Genomic DNA, 22,977 nt, shown 5'->3' with positions numbered 1-22,977 from the left:
AAGTACAGAAGAAGTAATTAGGGACCTGGGGCCCCAAGTTGATAGCAATCTCTCATTTGACAACCACGTGGCCAAAGTGGTTAGAAAAACATTTTATATAGCCCACCTATTCATGAAGGGATTCACATCTAGATCAGGGGAGGTCAGTGTGCCTCTTTACTCATCCCTCATCAGGCCCATAATTGAGTACAATGCCCCTTTTGGGATGTACCTTACCAGACACCTGCAGCAACTGGAAAGACCCCAAAAGTACCTCACCAAGAGGATCAAAGGGCTCAAACAGATGCCATATGCTGCCCGGTTAAAGAAACTCCAGCTCTATTCAGTGGCATACCGCCTGCTCAGAGGCGATCTGTGCCTGACGTATAAAGCCATGTCCAACCCGGAATTAATGGACATGCTGCACCTCAGAAAATCCAAATCCCATCGAGCTACGAGCTGGAGAGACGTGAACCTCAGCACTGAAATAAATCGGACATGTTGGAGGGACAGATTCATAACCCAGAGGCTCCCTTCACTCTGGAATCTTGATGAGTGGATGGGAGATCGTAGGTTTACCCCGGGTATCACTTCTGTGTCACTGTTAGACAGAGGCACACTATACTAACCTTGAAAAAGAGCATAGCCAAACACACTCTGGCTAGGCTTATAAATGCCCTAGGGCAGATAGCCTAGTATGAACCTATGAACCTATAAGATTGCCTCCTGGAGACAGGAGGACCAGATACAAAATTGCTACTAAGCATACATTTATTTGCTTGAAAAAAGTGTTATAATATTCAGTATTCTTTTTAATTTACTCACATTCTCTTAAAAACTGTTAGTAGATCAGCCTTAATCCAGCCATTCCCTTATGCAAGATTAAGAGAAAGCACACTACTTGTTCTTTTGCCATGCTGTTTTAACCAGACTTTTTTTGTACTTTGTAGTACTACATTTCTTAAAACTGAACAAGGAGAAAGAGATAAGAAGGGAAAAAGAAAAAAAAACAGGAGCACCTGTTTACAGTAGTATCCCCATTACACTTAAAAATAACTGAGAAAACTTTACTTTATAGTATGCAAAGAAAATTATGCACTATAAAAATATTACCATTAAGAAAAAAATTGTTTGTTAGTTTACTTTCTACCTCTTTTTCCCCTCTTCTAAGTATTTTTCTGATCTGTAATGGCCTGAAGTAGAGCATATGCTTTAAATTCCCCTATAAGTTTAACAAAGTCAAAAATTGTCCAATATTTCCAAATGTTATTCTGTCATGTTTCACAAATATAGTTATTGCTTTGTAATCCCACATTTGTCCATTTGTATGTTACAGGTTTTATTCCTGTTCATCTCCGTCTCTCAGATCCTGTCTGTGCTTCATTTCTGACATACTCTGAATTCTTCCAGTCGACCCTTGTGCTTTTTTCCTTCTGTCAAGCTTTTTCTGTTGAAGCATTGGAAAAGGTTTCACTGGCACAGTCTGTCTGTGGTCTTTATTACCAGAAGAAGAAGTTCTTGTTTCACAGCTCCCTTTTTGTTAGACACACTTTATTTTCTCCTTAGCATGTGCTTCATGAAAGAATGATTTTGTCCCTCTGGGGAAGAATATTTTAAATATAGCTGGGTATAGCTATTTGAATCTCACACCTGATTCTCGACATTCCTTGAATAATAGAATAAATGTACTCCTCTTTTGCCTGGTGTGCAATGAATAATCATTCTTCAGGAACACACTGCTGTCTCCCACTTTTAGCACTTCATTTTTCTTCCACAGTTTTGTAAGAATCAACTCCTTCTGCTGGTAGGATTGCATCTTTACTATTAAAGGTCTAGGTTGCTTTCTCATATCCAGATTTGGAGCATACACATGATGTGCCCTTTCAATTAACAATTGCTGTAGAGTACCAGTCCGGTTGCTTATTTGTGCTTTCATAAAATTAATACAGTCTGTTCCTTCCAACTTCTCTGGTACAGCAGAAAATCTTGGGTTTTCCCTACATGCTCTGTCCTCTAATTCTATTATTTTTTGAAATATCTCTTCTTGAGCAGTCTCATATTCAGCAAGATTTCCTTAATTTCATCCCCTGATTTTTGCAGTTTTATCAACTCATCTGAATATCTGTTTAAAGATTCTTCCCTTTTTTTCTAGCCTTTTTTGTTTATGTTGATATACTCTGTCAGTATTTTGTTTATTTTCATCAGATCTGTATGCAGTTATCTTATACTTTCCTCTAGGTTACTGGAAGTCATGTCTGGAGCTTGCACTGCTTTTTGCTGAACAGCTGCAGTACTTTTATCAGTCAGTGTTTTTACTCACTTTTTTATAGCTAATTTTCCTCAGGTCCTTTGTATTTCTTTTTTTCCTGGCATCCAGACAGTGCACTTACTAGCCAATTACTGAAATTTACCCAGAAAATTGAATCCACTGGCCTCCTCTGCAAAGTTTCTGTTTTCATACTGGGAGAATTAGAATTAAGATTTTACTCAGTCCGCAGCCATCTTGGAAGTCCTCCAAATTTTCTTCAAAACTTTCTTGATCTTGTCTCACACTATTTCATTCTTTTGTCCCAGTTTTGTATTTCAGTTTTCAAAGTTATAATTCAAGCTCTTCCATTTCTTATATTTTTGTCTTTCCATAGCAGGATGCTTGATTATGTTAATATGTCCTCCTGATGTTGTGTACTTAGATCCTGATGTGGTATTCCTTTTCTTTTTTTTTTTTTTTTTTTTGCTTTCAAACAGTTTCTCTTTCAAAACTTGCCACATTCCTTCCACAGTTTTTCCACTGAAGGCATTATTCAAATTAGTTTTACATAGTGACTGTTTTGTTTCCATATAATCTGTTATTAATGTTTTGTACATGAGCTTAGATTTTTTGTCAGAGTTATCTAGCAGCATTTTAACCCTTATAATTCCACGATCAGTGCACATAATCGGTGGTAAAATTTGAAATGCACTAATAGTCATTTCCGCAGGAACGCAAAGATTGTCTGTTTGTTTCCGTGGGAGGCTTTTTTACAGCTTAAAGGAACTGTTGTTCTGAACATACATTGTGAATAATTCCTTACAAAAGTTGTTGAATCAGTATTACTCCAGTCTGTTTCTTATTTAAACAAAAACAAATCTTTATTGAGTTATCAATTATGACATATGCAATGATATATTTATTTAAATAAAAACAAACCATATTGACATATTTTCATTTGCAAACATTATACATAATTTTCTATACAGTCATTGTCAAACATTACATAGCTCATTCAGTTCCTGCCTTCCCTTAAACTTCATTCCTCCTCCAAAACATTATTGTATATGTATTATTCCCATGATTACCCTTTTTCTGTGTAATTTGCTCCTGTCATTTTCTAAAGAGCCCAGTTCCAATTCTTTTGTCTCTGTTACTATATTCAGTACTTCAAATAAAGTTGGTTTAAACTTTGATTTCCATTTTCTAATAGTTACTTTTTTGGCAGCTACCAAAATTAAACTTAACAAGACCTTATTATGTCTAGGCAATTCAGATGCAGCTCAGAATAATTATTTTCTTAGTCACACCCATTTGCCCACTCAGTATTTCTGATAGCGTACTCTTTACGGAATTTTTTTTAAGTCTGCCAACTTATTACACTCCCATAACATATGCCGCCAGTTACCTCTTTCTTTCCCATCACCCCTCTAACATTTGCCATCCACCTGAGGAAAATTACTTGTAGTCTGCTTGAGTATAAAAGTACCTATGCAATTACTTTTAAGTAAAAAAATCCCAAATCTTCTACACTATGTTGCATAATTGGGAACCATACATATGTTGTTCCATTGTGGATTGTTTATCCAGTCTCTCTTCCCAATTTTTTTATTTTCTTCTCTGATTGATTCTTACCATTGTCATGCGATATTTGATCTGCTTTATTAATTCTTTCTCTTTTAACAACAGCTTTGTTCTAGATTAGTAGAATCTTGTTCTAGAGTCAACTAAAAGCTCTTATCAGATTAGGTCTTTCACTTAGGATTACCCTAATCCTTTCGCTTTCCCTTTACTCTGATATCTATCCTTGGTAGGGAAGGCAGTCTGTAGCGTATAGTCTAAATGTCTTTTAGACAGTTCCCATTCTATTACCGTTCCCTCTCTGGTTATTTGCTCCCATTACCTTGGCTCTTTACCAGTTTTCTCCAGTATATCCCAGCCCCATCTTGTCTATTATCTGCATCCCTAATTGCAGTAATCCCTATGTGCAAAACCTCCTTTCTCCATTTCTATGTTGCCTAAGTTTTTAGAATATTTTCTGCTACTTTATGAATTTAATATTCTGTATGGCTGTTGCTGTTCTACTTAATAATCTGCATCCAAAATCCCACTGTCTCCTTACTTCTTGAATTTCCCTTAATTTTATCTTCATTCCCTTGCACTTTGAATTATATCTTTCCTGCTTGTGCTACGTGTAGAGACCTTAACTGTGTAGTTCTGGCATTCCCCATTCAACTCATGTAATCCCAAACCACCTTGTTCTATCGAAGGATTAATTTATCCCATTTGACTCTTGCCCTCTTCCCCACCTAGATAAAGTACTTAAGACATTTATTAATTTCTGTTCACAGCTTCTCCCCTGGTTGATAAAACTATGCCTGATCTATATTTAAAACTAAATATCTATATATAAAATTAAATATGGGTATTGCTGAACCAATTCATCTGAGGATTTTCACTGCTTGTATCTTGCTATAGCCATACCCATAAACAACATCTTCCTGTTTCTCAGTTTTTGTATTTTTAGTTTAGTCTCATCACGCCTATCCAAAGCTGCGATATCTAAAGCTTTTTTTAATCCAAATTCCTAACTTCATTTAGTTATGTCCTCATAAATATGGCTATTGCTGAACCAATTCATATGAGTATATTTAGTCTATAGGTGTAGCTTATGTTTTATCTTCATATGCCGAAAATACTTGAAAATATCTCAAAATGTTCTCAACAGCGAGATGGCCTTTTATGTTTTCATCAGGTTCAAAATAATATTGGCTGCAAAAGAAGCCAACTTGTCGTGATTACGTTACCAGTTATAGTCTTGAATTTCTGAGTGTCTTATTTTCTTTGCCAGCGGTTCTAAATAATAACAAAGTGGAAAGAAGACACCCCTGCCTGGTTCCTCTGTTCAGACACAAGTTATGAGAGGAAAGAATTATACTTTTGATTACTTTTTTCCTTGATCTGAAGTAGTAGTAACAGATTGCTGAAAATCTGGAAGGCAATACTGGATACCAACAAAGCTATGAGTATTTGTTGAATTTAGGGGGGAAATCATTACCATTTCGTAACCTAAACAATTTTCAGTATTTTGACCTAAAGTTTTCCTATACATGCATTTTATCAATCCCTTTCAACAGTGTCATAGTTTTTCACATTGTCGTTTTATGGCTGATGAGATGGGAACTATAGAGCCTCACTTGACATTATAACATGAGCAGGTGAGACCGCAGACCCATGTGTCTTGCCATCTCACTTAAGAGACTAAGGATCACAGGAGCTTTCTTTCCTGCGCCATGCTTAAGGAGGTACATAACTTTTCACTGCATCATATTGGAATAAAAAATAATTTTCCGTTTGTTGAAAATATTGAGAATGAGGTTCTGTAGGATCATAGGCAAGTACTAGGCTAGCTGCCTTGCGGATCATTTTAAGCCTAGCCAGTTTACCTTTTTTTGTGTTCGAATTAACCTATTCCATTTGGCTAGAGACTGACCTTACCCATCCCACAGTTATTAATTGTGTATTACCCCTACTGAGAATAACTGCGACCGTAACATATTTTACACAGTATATTTTTTTTTGCAAAATATGGTGGATTTTAAATCTATTCTGGTTTGCAGTAAGTAATTACAGTTTTTAAAAAAAAACAGCTAGTCTTGTACTGCTGGAAACCTTGTCTGGTCACTTTTTCTATTTATTTGTTCATTGTCAGTGTTTTCTTTTTCTCTAGTCAGCTACCCATTTGTTGACCAGCTAATCTGTCTGGATGTTTACATTTCTGTCAGAAGACAGGACATTTGAACTTCTCATACTATGTTGCTGAGTTACTTCAGTATGATTTTTATAACATAATTGTTAGTGGAACCATCACTGACTGTTTTAGTAAAATTGCTTCTTTATTAGAAGGCGTATTAGAATCAGTTGTATAGCTTGATTTTTTTTTTCTCAGTCACACACTCATTTTGTAAGTTACATCTTAATTGTGCATAAAATGGTTGATCATCTTTCAGAGTTAAACATATTTCATTTCTGTGACATCATAAGCTGAGTTGGTTGTATTTTTCTTTTTGCAGTTATGGTATTAAGTGTGCCTTTATTTGTTTGTGAAACAGCCTATACTTGAATCTGGAGCTGTAGAACTGCTGTGCAGTTTGACCCAGAGTGAAAATCCTGCCCTTCGAGTTAATGGAATCTGGGCTTTAATGGTAAGTATATAAATTTGTGTAAATTGTTATTCATTCAGCTTCTGATACCTGTTTTTACTTGATGAGAGAAATGAGAAGGGGAGCCTGAGCATATCTGGCAATTATTGGGTACAAGTTAGAAAACAAGCCATAGACAAGATGTCAGTCCACTGAATGATGTGTAAGAATTTTGAGGCTTGCAAGTTCACCTGTTGACATGTGTCTGTAGGAAGTAGCCAGAGACTCGGCAGAAGACATATGAAGACACTCAGATTACATGCATAGGCCATACAGAAGGCGCCATAGCCTGGAATTGAATTAGAGTCAGGCAGTGTTAAGCAGCAGAGCTAACTGCTCCACCACTGTGCCTAGTAATATAGCAAGTAAGTAAGCCTCTCCCTCACAGAAATCAATACACCACTTCAGATAAATATGTTTTAATGGTGGAGGTTGCAGTTAATAGTTCCTCATCTAGGTACACATTTGTGCTGAAGTACTTGATTCTTTACTGCTGTATAGCAAGTTATAGCAGACAGGTTTTCAGCTTATTTTTTCGTTGTAGTTTTCATTTTATTAGCTTTTAAACAAAAAAGTAATACAAAAAGCACAAAACAAACTTGATTGCCATCTTTAAATGTTATGAAATCCAAGACAGGCCTGTGTAATGGATGTATACCTTATTTATTACATTCAAAGGTATCGTAAATCCAAGGTTGCACTGAGGGCAGGACTTGTATAAAAAGTACAGGTTTACCTTCACAATGCCAAAGAAAACCAAAATCACACCTCATGTGGATTTGCAGATCCAGTCAAAATGCCCAGTACCACAGGGTGATTTTATCCAACACTGTTAGTCCACGCAGTACCTTCATGTTACAGACTGTCTTAAAAATTCAAATATTACATGCATCTCCCAAGCTGTGCCTGCAGATCTGTAAGCAAGTACTCTGTTTTTGTTTGTTTGTTTGTTTGTATTTGTTTTCCAGGGTAGAACAGTGTTCTCCATGGACTTTTTTTCATACTCGGCCCCATTGACTGACATAAGGTGTACACCCTGGGTTAGGCTGACTGGGTTGTTCCACTCCACACTTCTGTGGATTCCATCAGGTGATCCTCAAGGAGGAAGAAATAAGCTTTCAGACAGCCTTCTTATATACTCCTTTGTTATCAACTAAAGTCTTGTTATCTAACTGCTTTGAGAATACTCCTATGCTGCACACTACAGTATACATATAAAAGCACCATACACGTTGTCCTCTGTGGAAAGAAGTCCTAGATTGGTGCAGCTCATAAATAAGGGGACTGCTTCTAGGTCCTGGGATCTCTTTGTCCCTCTTTACTTAGGCCTCTTTAGGCCAATTATTGAGTATAATGCCACTCTTATTATGTCTCTGTCCAGGCACATGCAACAACTGGAAAGCTTCCACAGATACCTTTCAAAAAGGATATAAATTCTAAACCAAATGTTTTAAGCGGACTTCCTCAGAGCCCTATCACTATATTCATTCTATTACGGACTCTTAAGAGGTGACCTTTGTCTAGCATACAAGGCATCTGCTGACCCATTATTGATGGACTTGCTTCAAATCTGTAAGTCAAATGTTATCGAAAATACTCAATTCATGGATCTAAACCTCTTCTGCAGCATTAACAGAACATTTTGGTGGAACAGGTATGTCTTGCAGAGGATATGATTGCTCTGGAACAGACTCCCCATCTACTTAAAACAAAGCTTATCCCTAACCACATTCAAGTGTAACTTTGATCGGTGGATGTGAAATAGGAACTTTACCCAGGCCACCCCCCCCCCCAAATAATTCTAATGAACAGAGGCAACTCTTAAATGCTTTATCCAATTCTAGAGTAATATGTAAATACAGATATTATTTTGGAATGGATTATATGAATTTAATCTCTAGCTGGATATATTTTGTAAACATCTTTAATTAGCACTTGACATATGCACACAGATACATTAATGGAAAAGAAAACAAACCATATTGACATTTTTCTTTTACAAACATATGTTGCGTATATGTTTTCGTTATAACAGCTATCATTCAGTCTAACATTAAATTGCTCAGCTCCTGCCTTCCCTTAAAACTGACTCCTCCTCGGTGTTATTCTGCATGTATCCGTTCCCTCATACTCCATTTAGTTATGTGTAATTTGCTCCTTCTCTTTTCTAAAGATCGCACTTTCAGTGATTTTATCTATTATACATCTGGTTTAGATTTTGATTTCCATTTTCTAGTAATTGCTTTTTCAGCAACCAGTATAAATAAACTTAAGGTCTTACTTTGTTCTATGCCACAGCTCAAAAGAGTCGTCTGGGATAGGTTAATTTAAACACCAAACAAGATAATTGGCTAGGCATAAAATGGCCTGCAAGAGTAGGTAGCCTATTACTAACCCGTGAACCCATAGTTATTACTTAAATGTACTGGAGAGATACCCCATTCAACCCAACACCACACTGTATTCTTGGTGACTTTACCCTGCTATAAACTTTGAATGATATACCCACAAACTTGTAGAACCAGAGATTCTTGGATTTTGCATTAACACCCCGGACCATATAGTCCATATGCGCACTAGGGCCATAAACATCCTTGAGCAGGTCTTCACAAAGATGAGCCCCCCCCCCGCCCTCAGTGTAATATCCTTATTGCTCAAGTTAGACCATAAACCTGTTTCTTTTAAAATAACATAAAATATGGGACCCCAACAAACTCTGGTACTTTTAAGAATTATTCTAAGGTAAACTTCAAGTTATTAAGTGACAACCTGGCAAAATTCCAAACCACACCCCCAGATACTGAGGGTGCTACTGCCTGTGTGGAATTGTTCACAAAAACCCTGTACATTCTTGTTAATAGCTGCAATGAGGCAGCTGTACTTACCTGGAAAAAGCATGTGACAAACTCAAAAAACAAGCCATCCTGGTGGAACCCATACATTAGTAGGCTGTATAATAAATGAAAGTAAGTCATGGCAAAAATTAGAAAATAAAATACCCAGCAAGGTAAAACCTCCTACATCAGTGTAAACTCGCCAAAGTTAAATATGAGGTAAAAATAGCCCCCCCCCCCCCCAGCTCAAGTACAATCACAATGCCTTCTTCAGCTTTGTCCACTGCCTGAAAAACAGTTACCTGTTTTGAGCCAGAAGATAGAGCAAATATACCAGCTGACAAGTTTTGCTCCAATTTTCCTCCCTTTCCCCTCAGATACCCTTCAGGATATACCCTCAACCATAATTCCATTACTGTTACTACGGAAGAGGTACTGAATGCACTCTCTATGTCTAAGAACACTGCCTCAGTGCGCTCCAGTAATATCCCGGGATGTCTCCTTAAGAGTATGACCTCTAGAAATGCTATTTAACCATATCTTTCAGACAGGCATTGTGCTATGTGAATGGAGGACTAAAACTGTCATCCCTCTGCACAAGGGTGGGTCATCTACAGACTCTAGTAACTACAGACCTATTGGTCATTAGTCCCGTATAAAAGGCCATGGAGGGAATTTTTATGAAAGTTAAGAATGACATACGAAACCTTCAGTCACTTCACCTAACACAATTTATTTTTGTCAAGGGTGGGTTATGTCTACTCAACCTGGTGGATTTTGAGAAGGTCACCAAAGCAACCGATGAGGGAAAAACAATGCTTACTGCCTTCCTTGACGTGGTCAAAGCTTTTGACACAATACCCCAATAGACCATTGTTGACAAACTCACAAAATTAGGTATAAATATACCTAATACATATAATGTCACCCGCAGGATAGCTAGCTGGCTTGTAGATAGGACCCAAGACATTACAATAGAGATGTGTACTTCCACAAAGAGGGCAGTCATTAGTGGAGTCTGTCAGGGTTCGGTGCTTGGGCTGCTCCATTTTTGCATATATCTCTGCGACGTTAACATCATGGGCCTCTAGCTGACCAAGTTTCAGATGATTGTAAATTTGGTACAGTCATAGAATCCTCCCTGACACAAATAACCTCCAAGATGGCCTGATACAGACAAATAGTGCTTATGCCACAGCCTAAAACTCAGTGCCAAGAAATACATAATTGAAAAGACTGCTACCCCTGGAAACTACCACATTTGACAGCATACACGTAAGAGCTGGCCCTAGTGGTGAGGGATTTGGGAGTGCATGCAGACAGCAACCTGGCCTTTGACTGTTAAATGTATTTGGTGGTAAGGAAGTCATTCTGTGTTAAGCATCTTATAAGCAAGGGTATAACATCTACATCCAGTGATGTCATTATTCTACTGTACTTAGGCCTTCATCAGATGAATCACTGAGTACAATGCCCCATTCATTAAACACCTGACCAGGCTTATGCAACAACTTGTATGTCAGCAAAGGTACTTGAGAAAAAGAATTCAGGGAGTAAACAACATATCATATGTGGACTGCATCAAAGCCCTGTCCCTGTACCAGAATCCTACTGGCTACTGAGAGGTCATCTATGCCTAGACTACAAAGCATTATTATCTGAGTCCACTCTGACAGACCTTTTACAGATCTGCAAGACAAATGGCATCAGAGTTGCTCAGTCTAGAGACCTAAACCTTGCCTGCAACAAAAGTAGGACATGCTGGAGGGACAGGTTTGTATCTCACTCTGGACAGAGCTCTTCTGTAATCTAATTCAGGCATAACTTGGGCCAGTAGATGGGGGATTGGAAATTTACCCCTGATCTGCACCTGTGTGTCTAATAGAGGCAGCCTATAAATGCTTTACCATCTATGCCCATGACTGCATATACTCCTTAAAACTGCCCTAGAGTATCAGCCTGCCAGATACATTTTGGGAATGAAGGCTAGGCTTAAAATGGCTCCTTGTGGGTCGTTAATCTGGTAATCATCTGTGAACATACAAGTGAAGGGACTTCAGTGCTTTGTAACCTGATATACCCTGGCACCTGAGAGGCAACTCGTCACCATTTCCTTTCTCATCCTGCTGAGTGATGTGTGTGTGTGTCTCGTTATTTAGTCGCCTGTAACAGAGACATTTCTGTGTGTAATAGCTGTGTCCTAAGAGGCCTTAAGGGTTTAGTTATGTCAGTTTGGTGACCCCCTGTGAGGAATGAATGTGTGTGTGGTAGGTGGTTCTGTGTGTGCAACTTGTGGGATATCACTGTGTTACCAAGGAATTTAAGTATTGAGCTTGTTCTTGGAAGCCTTTGAGGCTTAGGGGGAAAGAGACCTCTTAGTACCTCATCGTGCAAGGTTTAGTTTCAGGTGAGTAGCATGCAGGTTGAGAGTGGGTGCTGGTACTGAGAATATTTTTTTGATTAGAGGCTAGCCTCCAATTTTAGTACATATTTTATGTTGTAGTAGCTAGCAGTTGTCACTATGTTTGAGGCAGATGGTGCCCTATCTCAAAGTACCTTGTGCTGATAAGCTGTCAACATAAGGTGAAAGGGTGGTGTACAGTCCATGATTCTAGAATATGTTTTGTAGTTGAGCTGGTGTACCCTAAGCTAGCTAGAGAGTTATAACTATTTTAAGCTGTGAGCCTAGCAGGGGACAGACTAGCAAATTTAAGTTTAAGTAGATATTTCCCTTATACTGGCAAGCCACTATCCTTTACTGACAGATCTTGAAATGAGAAGGATGTTTGTGTACTGTGAGGAGCTGGGATAGTTTACACGTTGTAGCAACGTGTTTCTTAGCTTAGCTGGAAGGCAAAGATTGCTATTTGATACCTGTGAACTACACTGTGGGAAGTGACTGCTAAGTTGATGACAATCATACACCAGGGACAGCAGTGCTTAGACATGCAGACGGCTAAGGATTCATTTCTTTCCTGTGGATATTATTGGAATTTAAAAAGAGAGCTGCTATTTGATCCCTTTTTTCAGGAAGTGGCAAGTTCAAATAAGGGATCATGATGTGATGTATGAAGGGGGGGGGAGGTGTAGGGTCTCTAAGCCAGTAATCAGACTTTAAATTCAAGTGACTTGTGTGTAAGAAGTGCACTGTGCCACACCATGGTGTATTGCAGAGCTCTTTACAGCCCAACCAGAATGAGTGCAGTGGTGCAGAAGTTAATGAAAGTTTTAACAGCAAGGAAAAAATAGCTTCACAACTAATGATTTGAAACCTGTTTTGTTTTCTGGGTTAGTGAAACACTCAGATCATTAGCAAAGCTTATTTATTTATTTAACATATTGTTTACTGGGGAAATCCGACTTAGAACAAAGCCAATTTTCAGTGGAGGCCTGTGGAGAAACATCCAAACATATGTCTTTCTCTTCCAAAGTAAACTCTTACGTGCAAGAAACAGAGATTTGCAATCAGTAGCAGTTGCTTTTACAGTTCAAAGCGATACAAAGTGAAAAATGCCACGTTCTTGATGGTAGATGGATGGTTAAAGGTCAGTTTCAGTAAGTAGTATACAACATCAGGAAACCTGTTTGCAAAGCTCAGTGTAACTCACCCAAATGGAATACAGAAGCATGCAGGGCACTACAATTTTTATGACAAGGTAAAAAGCTACTCAACAGCCAATCATTTCTAACCTCTTTTGTTCCTTGGGTTAGTGAGACACACACAGCACTGGCAAAGTTACTTTCTTCCCCAAAGCAAAATCTCAGGACAAGAAGCAGAAGATTTTTCTACTACCAGTCTAACCAAAATACAATCAGTAGCATTTACATTCAAAGTAATAAAAGATGAAAATTCACTTTCCTGATGGTTAAGGGATTGTTGGAAGGTCAAATCTGGTAAACATGTACAACAGCAAACCTATTTGTGCAGCCCATCCAGATGGAGCCTTCAGGCTTTAAGAAAACAGTTCGGGAAAATAGAGTTTATCTGAAGCATTAAAAAGAAGCATTTTTATAGGAACTCAGTTCCTGAAGTGCAGCAATCCTGTGGGTACTGGATTAAGTAAAGACTCAAACTGAATGCCAAAAAATTGCATCATCATCCCCTTTGAGGAGAGTGACGTCCCCAGAAATTATCACATTGATAATAAGGTCCTAAGCATGCAGTCAGTTGTGAGGGACTTGGGCACTCAGGTTGATAGCAAACTGACTTTTGACCACCATATTGCCTCTGTTGTACGGAAAGCTTTCTACATGGCCCACCTCATTAGTAAGGGACAAGATGGTCATAACATCCCTGTGTTCTTCCCTTTTAAGACCCATTATTGAGTACAATGCCCCTTTCGGCATGTATCTCACAAAGCACTTGCAGCAGTTGGAGAGACCCCAGAGGTTCCTCACCAGGAGAATCCAGGGCCTCAAACATCTACCTTACACAAGCTAAAGCCCCTGTCTCTCTCTACTCAGTCTTCTACAGACTCCTCAGAGGTGACCTCTGTCTGGCTTACAAAGCAATCTCAGACCCCACCTTGATTGGGACTGCTGCATATCAGCAAGTCAAGCTCCACTCGAGTAACCCACAAACTCAACCTTGTCTGTGACATCAATAGGACTTGTTGGTGGGACATATTTGTGTCCCAGAGACTCCCCCTTTTGTGAAATAGACTCCCTCTCCATGTCAAGCAGAGTACCTAATTAACCCTTTTTAAGGGCAACCTGGATAACTGGATGGGGAACAGAAAATACACCCTTAGGATTCCACCTATGTCCCTGCTGGACAGTGGCATTGGGTGCCGAGTTGTTGAAATGTGGGCTAAATTCTTGGCTAGGCTTGTAAGGGCCTCAGGGCCAATTGCCTGGTAACTTCCTATGATCATGTATTGTAAGTTTTCTTAAATGCGAATTTGTATCTTGCATATGTTTTAAAACCCCATTTAATTTGTAATGTATCATCTGAGAATCAAGGAAAGATTACATTTGAAAAATTCTAAATGAGGTTAAATAGCATTATTGACAATTGTAATCTGAGGTTCCTTTTAATTTTTCTTCAAGGGAAATTAGCCCAGAGAAATTGCTAGTGTAGGTAAATATTACCATAAGTATCACTGCTGCATTATCATTATTAATTGATAGGAATTTGCCACAGGCAGGTGGCTATCATTCTGGTCTGATTTTAGATGTTCTGAGAGCATGTAACCCCTATCCACTGCACAAGACTTCAGTTTGCCATTTGACTGACCAGGAAAGCAGCCTGAGCCATATAAAGTTCTTTTTTGCCATAAACAGTCACGAGGAACCACTGCCCATAATCTCCTTCCAGGTGATTTTCAGTGTGTGCTAAATATTTGTTTATTGTTGCTGGTTTAGGCTGGGTTAGTATACGGACGACGCAGTGTTGCAGCAGTAGCATTGTCACCTCACAGCAAGAGGGTCTCCAGATCGATTCTCAGCTGGGGGTGCCTTCTGTGTGGAGTCTGCATGTCTGCCCTGCATTCGTGTGGGTTTCCTTCGGATGCTCTGGTTTCCTCCCATGTTAGAAAGACATGCATCTGGAATATTTCTCCCAGGGTCTCCGCTGAAAATTGGCTTAGTTCCAAGTCTGACTTTCCCGGTTAACAAATGTTAAATAAGTAAATAAATCCCTTCATACTGCTAGAAGATCTAAGTTTGCTCTCTGTGTTACAGTAAAGAGATCAGGATGTTTGTTGATTATTTTTTAAATGTACACACTGTTGACTTTAGTTATTAGAGCTATTCTGTGCCAAATGCATATGATGAAGTGAGCCTTGGACACGTGGGGGGATGTGGCAGATTAAAACCCTGCTGAGACCATGAGACCATGAGAGAGAGAGATAATCTTTATACTAACCCACACTGCTTTCAAGGTGGGAAAACATGCTATTAAACACTGAGATGATTATGCCACAGGCACAGCTGTTCACAGACATGCATATGGCTAAAGATTCATTCTTTCCTTGAAGATATTAAGGGAATTTATAAAAGCTCCTTTGGACAGGGTTTTACTGTTTGATCCCCTTTCTCAGGAAAGTTTCATAATCTCTCTAACAAGAAGAGAGGCATGTAGACAGTGAAACAGCTGTTGCTTATATGATCCAGTCTATTCACTTTGTAGCTAGGACTGGCAGACAAAGGTGACAGTCTCTTGGCATTTTTAAGACTCTCCCAGGCTCCAGTACTCTCCCTTACTCCTATGGTGCACTTCACCTCTCCTGCTTTCCAGATCTCTCTCTCTCCAGTTGGTGATTCAACACCTCAGCTGATGTGTCATGCTCAATTTGAGTTTGTTCATTTACTTACTATATTGAGTAATTTATTGCAAGTTTTCCAGCAGTTTCACTTAGCTATATACAGTTACAGGTATTTACTAGGCAATTGATGACTGGAAGACCAGTCATAAATTCCCATGAAAGTCTTAGCCCTTATATTTCAAGTATGAATAACCCAGAGATGAGCAAAACATTTACATGTTGCCCCATCCATAAGGGACAAGGCTAAACCAGTGATGAAATTGCAGTTAACAGTCTGTTCATACAGATTACTTTTGAATAGTGTAGGAGACGTAATTTGCTTTATGTAGAGAGGATGACTGTTCCAAAGAAGTGGTATTCTTTGCAGTACATATCTATCCAACTGACATGTCCTGTTGATGTTGCAGAGATTTAGATCTCTTGAGCATTGCATATGTCCCCATTGTACTCGAGAATTTACAGTAGATCTGAGAGGATTCTATGGTAGAAGTCACCCATCAGTAGCCTATGTGATACCAAGACGAGGGACAAACTGTTGAGATGGTTAGTGTAGTTTTTATGATTTAGGCCCCTGATTTTTTTGGTGAAAGAGGATTGTGATTGTTCAAGTAGTGTTTGAACAGGTACAGACCAATGGGGGCATTATACTCAACCATCAACCTAAAAAGTGCCGAATTCAGTTGCATGGTCATATACTGACCTAGACACCAAACCTGTACTGATAAGCTACTCCATGAAAAAGAATTTTAGTACAGTAGTGGGTACATGGTGATCAAAGGTTATTTATTGTCCTCGTAGGTTCCTGGGTCCCTAACTTCCAGACTGATTTTCAGGGGTGTGTTGTCAATGTGATAATTACAGGGGACATTATGTTTGCCTAAGGAGACTATCATACTTTTTGGAATTTAGTTTTTCTTCATGGTTACGACACCAGCTATTTGTTTGGGAGTATGGAGTATCTTGATATCCTCTAGAGATAATTTATAATGGAACCAAGTTTACAGTCATCTGCATAATCCCTTTAACATTAGCTTTGACCTCCAAAAAGTAAAATGCTTAAGAGGAGTGGCTTAAGGACTGAACCATGGGTATGCCACTAGCGACAGGTCTTTTGTATGAGGTGGAGTCTCCTCCTCTAATTTCCGGGGTTCTGATTGTGAGCCAATGTGAGGATATCAGATATTGTTATCTGTGCTAGCGTGTCTGGCTGAAGTTTTGTAAATACTTGTAAATAATTGAAAATTACCCGTGTTATAAAGGACAGCATGACTTGCTATAATTTTGTAAACAATTTTTTTTTTTTATTATTGTTACTTTGATTTGAGTGGGATGTTTGAAACAGTGTTGTTCTGGCTGACCAGTGTACATTTTTTTAAAGAATTCTGAATGCAGGTTATGCCAGTCAACTGACCTAGATGTGATGTCATTGTGTGCCAGAGCTGAAAGGAATAGAATCTCCACAGCAGCTGTTTTGTTTACTTTCTAAAGTCTGTGTGAGGAGAGAATTCTCATAACAGCTTCGTGACCTTTAAAAAATTCTACTGTAAAAGCAGGTCCTAAGTCAGTTACAGGAGCAGTTCAGTAGTTTTTGTTGTCGCTTGTTATTTTCCACATCAGTAGTTTTCTCTCATATTTTCCAGAGCTGTTCAGCAGAAATAGTAGGAGTTGATATTCCAGTCACTGAGGATCAGACAACATACTGAAGAGTGGACATATATTCTTATTTTGTCTTGCAGAAGTAAGAGGGTCATCTTGCCTTGCCGAGTTAATTAGATTAGACACAGACAGTTGATCTTTAGATAGTTAGGGATCTGCAGTTAATTTTTTTCTTCAGTCATTGTGAAACCTATCCTACAGTATTACTTGATTCCTGTGTGTGAAATTCTGAGGTTTATTGGAATCAGTTATTCAATGTATATATGTTTTAAATCATTTTGTTTATTAAATATTTTACTATCTTCTGTTGTGGCTGGTTATTTAGAAAGTACTTTTAGTAACCTGAAAATGTTTATGCTTATTGTGATAACACTAGGGCCGCTCCGAAAAATCTTACTCCTTGGATTGCATGCTACCTTTTATGTCAATATTTATTTTGCTCAATATAATTGAACACCCCTTTTGAAGGGTACTGTGGTATTTAGACTGGTGGCAGCCAATTACCGTGTAATTTGGGAAAGAAGACATAGCAGGTAAATTTGTGTCAGTCTTTCCCAAGAGTGTTTGTATGTATGTGTGACTGTCAAATATTTAAGTGTGTCTCAAATACGTAGAACTGGGACACAGTGCTCTGCAGTGGTTAGTGTGCATACTCATTTGGGGACCTGGTGTGAAACATTTAGTCCAATCCCAGATGTTCTTCGTGTTTCACTGTTGCATTCATTACATTTGGGTAATCCTGCTGGCAGGTTGCCCTCATTCCGCCTGAATTCCAAAGTCCTGGGTCCTGCATCGGCTACTTACGCCCCTTCCCTGACGTCATGTCGTCAAGGGTGTAAAAGAAGCAGCCGACACCAATTTCTTTAGTTTTTCTTGCCCCAGATGTCAGGTGCCCCCTAAAAGGGTAGCCAAAATTTATATATGTAAAAATACATGCACCAATATAAACTTTACCTTCATCTACAAGCAAATACACTACATAGGTTGTATAAATGAGAGAAGGAAAGATAGGTTCCATTAGAAGAAAAGGGGATGGCGGGTGGGTAACCTGGACTGCAACAGTGAATACACTCGAACATCTACATTTATGGTAAGTGTACACAACTGTACTATGTTCTTCGTGTTTCACTGTTGCAGTCATTACATTTGGGTAGATTCCCAAAGCTATGGTTGGGAGGCTGGAGCTAAACAGCATTAGGAGCGGCTATGAGGCCCTGCAGAACTGCAGTGGCAAAGCCTGTCCTGGATTTAGAGTAGAGGGGCAGATGATAGTGCTTTGTAAAGGTGTGCACTGAACTCCAAGTAGCAGCCTCTAAAATGTCCTTGGTGGGTACTCCCCTGAGAAAGGCTGCTGAAGTGGCTGCAGCTCTGGTTGAATGTGGCCTAATGCCCTTAGGCACTGGCTTGCCATGGTGTAAATAGCAGAAACGATGCAGTGGCCTATCCACTTTGAAATAGTCTGCTTTGAGATAGCCTTTCCTTGTGATCCTGCAGCATATGTCACTAGTAATTGCTCTATCTTTCTGGAAACTTTGGTTCTGTCCAAGTAGAATCTAAGCTGTCTGTGTACATCCAAAGAACGCAGAATTCTCTCCCCCTTGTTCTGTGGATTTGGATAAAAAGTTGGCAGATGAATAGTTAAAAGCCACACTGGACACCACCTTAGGCATAAATGTTGGGTTTGTCCTCAGAGAGACCCTGTCTGGATAAAAAATGATAAAAGGTTCCATAGCCATGAGTGCCTGTAGCTCTGAAACTCGTCTTGCAGAAGTTATTGCTAGGAGCAGAGCTGTTTTCCAAGATAAAAACTTTATAGCAGCAGTAGCACCTGGCTCAAAAGGAGGCAGGGTGAGCTTTTCCAAGACATAGTTGAGGTCCCATGCAGGCATTGGTGATCTCCTTGGAGGCCTTAAATTTTTGGCTCCTCTGAGGTACTGCTTTAATACGGGATGAGAAAAGATTGGTGGCTCTGTATTGTAATGAGCCGAAATGGTAGAGGCATGGATTTTAACAGATAAAAAAGATAGGCCTTTGTCCAGCATCTCAGTTAAGTATTTCAAAATCTGAGGAATATTTAGCACAGCTGCATCAGTTCCTTGTGCCTGGTTCCAAGCACAGAAACTCTTCCATTTTCCAGCATAAGATTTTCTAGTAGTAGGCCTTCTGATTTCCAAAATGACATCCATCATAGCTTTACTAAGAAGGCAAAGATGTCAACAGAGGATTATAGCAAGCTGATCAGGAACCAGTTGGCAAAGGTGTGCAAAGCCAAAGGACTGGTGCATGCCAACCTGACTAAAGAAGCAGTGATCTCAGCCTTAGCTGCAGAGCAGACCAGCAGCTTGGAGCATGTCCAGTTTGGTGTTGGGGATAAGCAGCCTTCCAAGACAAGACAGTGTACCTTTTCGTCAGAGGACTTAAACATTTGTTTGGAGTTGAGGCGACTTAAACTGGAAGCTGAGGAGAGAGAAAAGCAGGGTCAGTTTGAACAGGACACCAGACATTTGGAGACCAAGGAGAGACTGCAGCAGGAAGCCAAACATTTAGAAACTGAGGAGAGAGAGAAGCAGCATCAACATGAAGTAGAAGCCAAGGAGAAGCAGTGTCAGCATGAACTGCAAGTCAAACGTTTGGAGACTGAGGAGAGAGTGAACTGAGAGTATGAACTGTGATGTTTGGAGATGGAAGCTGAAGAAAATGAGAGGCAGAAACAGCATGAAAAGGTGCTTCTAACCCTTCAACAGGGTCATGGAGGTAATGGGGAAGGAACTGACCGAACCACAGAAGCCATAAAGGTCAGTAAACCTTTTCAGTACAGGAAGGGAGATGACTATAATAGTTTTATTTATATACTTGAGAGAGTATTTAAACAATATAATGTTGACCAAGGGCTCTGGGTACAGTTCCTGACCACCTTATTCCATGGTAGAGCTGTTAATGCAATTGCTAAACTGTCTGATATTGATTGTTTGAATTATGATTGGGTAAAACAATGTTTACTGGATTGTTTTAAATGAACTCCTGCAATGTATAAAAAAAAATGTAAACATAGACTCAATGAAGATAAAACTGTATTTGATTATGTTGCTGATTTAAGTACTTATTTTCACAGGTGGGTGAGTGGGTGTCAGGTCACTACTTTTGAAGGACTGGCAGACCTTTTGGTGAGGGAACAAGCTCTCAGCACTTTGCCTGAGGACATGAGGATCTGGTTGGCTGACCAAGTGAGTAAATTTGCAAATTAGTTGGGGAGAAAAGGGAATCTGTACTTGGCAAGTAGAACACCGCTGCATAAGAAGGGAGGATATCCAGTGCTGCACATGGACCGAAGGGAACCCATGGGAGGCAGCCTAAACCTCTCCAACAGAGTTCACCAGTAACAGGGAAAGTCACTAGTTTAAGCATATGGTCAGGATCAGGGATTAGATGTTTCAAATGTAATCAGAGGGGGCCTTTAGCATACAGATGTCCAATGAAGCAAAGTGAGCAACAAATGATGAGGGAGCCAGCAAGTGGAAATGACAGAATGCCATTGGTAAGTTGTCTGGATACAACAGCGGAGCCAGATTATCACCAGAATTTATATTCTTAGTGGATGGAAGCCAGACTACTGCTAAGAAAGAGAGAGAGTTTCTGATGTAACCATTATGTGAGGCCTACATTGGTTAAGGAGAAGTACCTGCTTGGACAATCCACACCAGTCAGAGCTTTGGTTGGAACCCCATTACAAATACCTTTGGCCAGTGTTCATCTTGACTGGCAGGGGGAACAATCGGGTAGGTGTGTTTGAGGATATCCCTGCAGCTGTCTTAATAGGGAATGATTTTGATAGTGTAGTACCTTGTGTGTGTGCAGTGGCACACAGTCAAACTTGGAGACAGGCACGTAGGTTTGGTAGCCTGGGGGAGACCCAGACGGTTTCTATGCCTGAAGCTGGGGCTGGTGATGTGGTTACTTCATGGAGGGAGCTACCTTGTAGCAGTGAGCCTGAAGGTGAACCACAGCTGCTGGAAGATACTGCTGTTCCCATATGTACCTGTAACGGTAATAAATTAATTTCTTAAGTGCACTAAATTTTAATGATATTATTTATTTATTTATTTATTTATTTAACATTTGTTTATTGGGAATATCTGACTGGGGGTTCACTACATAATCTCGAAGTTTTGAAATATCGAATTTCAAAATCCCGAGACTATGTAGCCGAAACCCCTAAATACTGAAAGACCAGAAACGTGAAATTCAAAATCCAGTGCTTCTGGTTAGTATCTGTGTGTAAGTGTGTTGGTTAGGGGCATTAGTGTGTGTCAGTGTGTGTTGTGACTGTGATGTGTGTGTGAGGGACTGTAGAATGTGTGGGTGTGAGTTTCCCTTGTGTGTCTGTGCGATCTCGGAGTTAGTATATTTAAGTAGGGGTGTGTGGGGGGCATAGCCCCCCCACATGGGGGGGTGCAGGGGGGCTTGCCCCCCTTTCTTATCTGTAGTGTAGGATGATATGTTTGATTGTGGGAGGAAGTTGTGTGTATGTGTGTGCTGTATGTGTGTTGTATGTTCGGTATTTTGAATTTCGCTCTTCTGGTCTTTCGGTGTTTAGGGGTTTCGGCTACATAGACTCGGGATTTTGAAAATCGATATTTCAAAATTTCGAGATTATGTAGTGAACCCCCGACTAGGACAGTGCCCATTTTTAGAGGAGGCCCAGGGAGAAAAGCTTCAGAAATAGATAAACTCTTAACAATAAGTTGAAAAACAATGATGTAAAAATAGAAACATTACAAAAATGACAAGGCAATATAAGGTATTAAAGATTGCAAGAGCAAAGCAGTAATAGTAATACACAAAAATTTACATTGAAAAATATTCATATGAGGACATGCATTTACATTCTTATTCCAAGTTTCATCTGGTTTAGGGTTAGATAAAGTTACATGTTGAATGAATCAAGGCATTTTGTAGGTTAATGTGCAGAGTTAAGCTTTGAAATTGTGTTTACATTAAAGAACTGAGCATATAAATTGTTTTTGTTAGAATAGTCAAAACATGTTGAAGGCTAGTAAACTGGATGGATAAGAGTTAATCATAATTTCAGGAATTAGGAGGAGAAAGAAGGTTTTAATTTGATTTGTAGATGTCTGGATAGGGATGGAGAGCAAGTGCAAGAGAGGTGAGTGATGGGAGAGTGGATGAAGAGGTATTAGGGGTAGAACGAGGATAGATGGTTTTAAGCTAGGAAAGGTATACTTACATGGGGGAGGAGGAGTGGATGGTAGATGATTTTGTTTTATGTAAATTGGGCATAAAGTGGCCGGAGTGTAGATAGTGAAGTTAGAAATGGTAGGAGGCTTAGTATTTAACCAGTAGTGGAACAAGAGTAAAACCAGTTTTTACTTGGGTATTCCTTGAGTAGATTTCTGGAGCGAGTTAGCAAACTCCCATATTTTATTTTAGCAAGCTTCAAGTTTTGCTAATTCTGCTTTCTTTAAATTAGTGAATATAGGTGAGGCATATAGTAGTGTTGAGAGTAACTGGTTTCTGGCAATTTTCTGTCTAGTAGCAGGAGTGAGGAAACATTTGATTCTGTAAAGACAGCCTAGTTTTCTGTGTGTTTTCTGATGGCTTTTGCCAGATTTCATGTTGTCTGTTATGCTTAGTAGTTTGGGAAATTGCTGATATACAGTGGATATAAAAAGTTTACGCACCCTTGTTAAAATGACAGGTTATTGTGATGTAAAAGAATGAGACCACAATAAATAATTTCAAAACTTTTCTCACCTTTAATATGACCTGTATAA

The 22,977-nt window shown here is 39.3% G+C and overlaps 1 protein-coding gene across 1 annotated transcript in view; it reads left to right on the top strand.

Moving 5' to 3' along the window:
• Nucleotides 1–22,977, top strand: part of LOC122792989 (armadillo repeat-containing protein 8) — a 1,754,692-nt gene that overhangs the window by 963,886 nt on the left and 767,829 nt on the right. The window contains exon 6 of the mRNA XM_044060608.1: nt 6,340–6,432. Coding sequence (XP_043916543.1) covers nt 6,340–6,432 — 93 coding nt within the window. The remainder of the gene's footprint in view (nt 1–6,339; nt 6,433–22,977) is intronic.

Source organism: Protopterus annectens, chromosome 2.part0, assembly GCF_019279795.1.
Source record: "Protopterus annectens isolate FY-2018-M chromosome 2.part0, PAN1.0, whole genome shotgun sequence".
NCBI lineage: Eukaryota > Metazoa > Chordata > Ceratodontiformes > Protopteridae > Protopterus > Protopterus annectens.
Note: the sequence above shows the minus strand (reverse complement) of the source record. Positions and strands in the feature narration are given on the sequence as shown.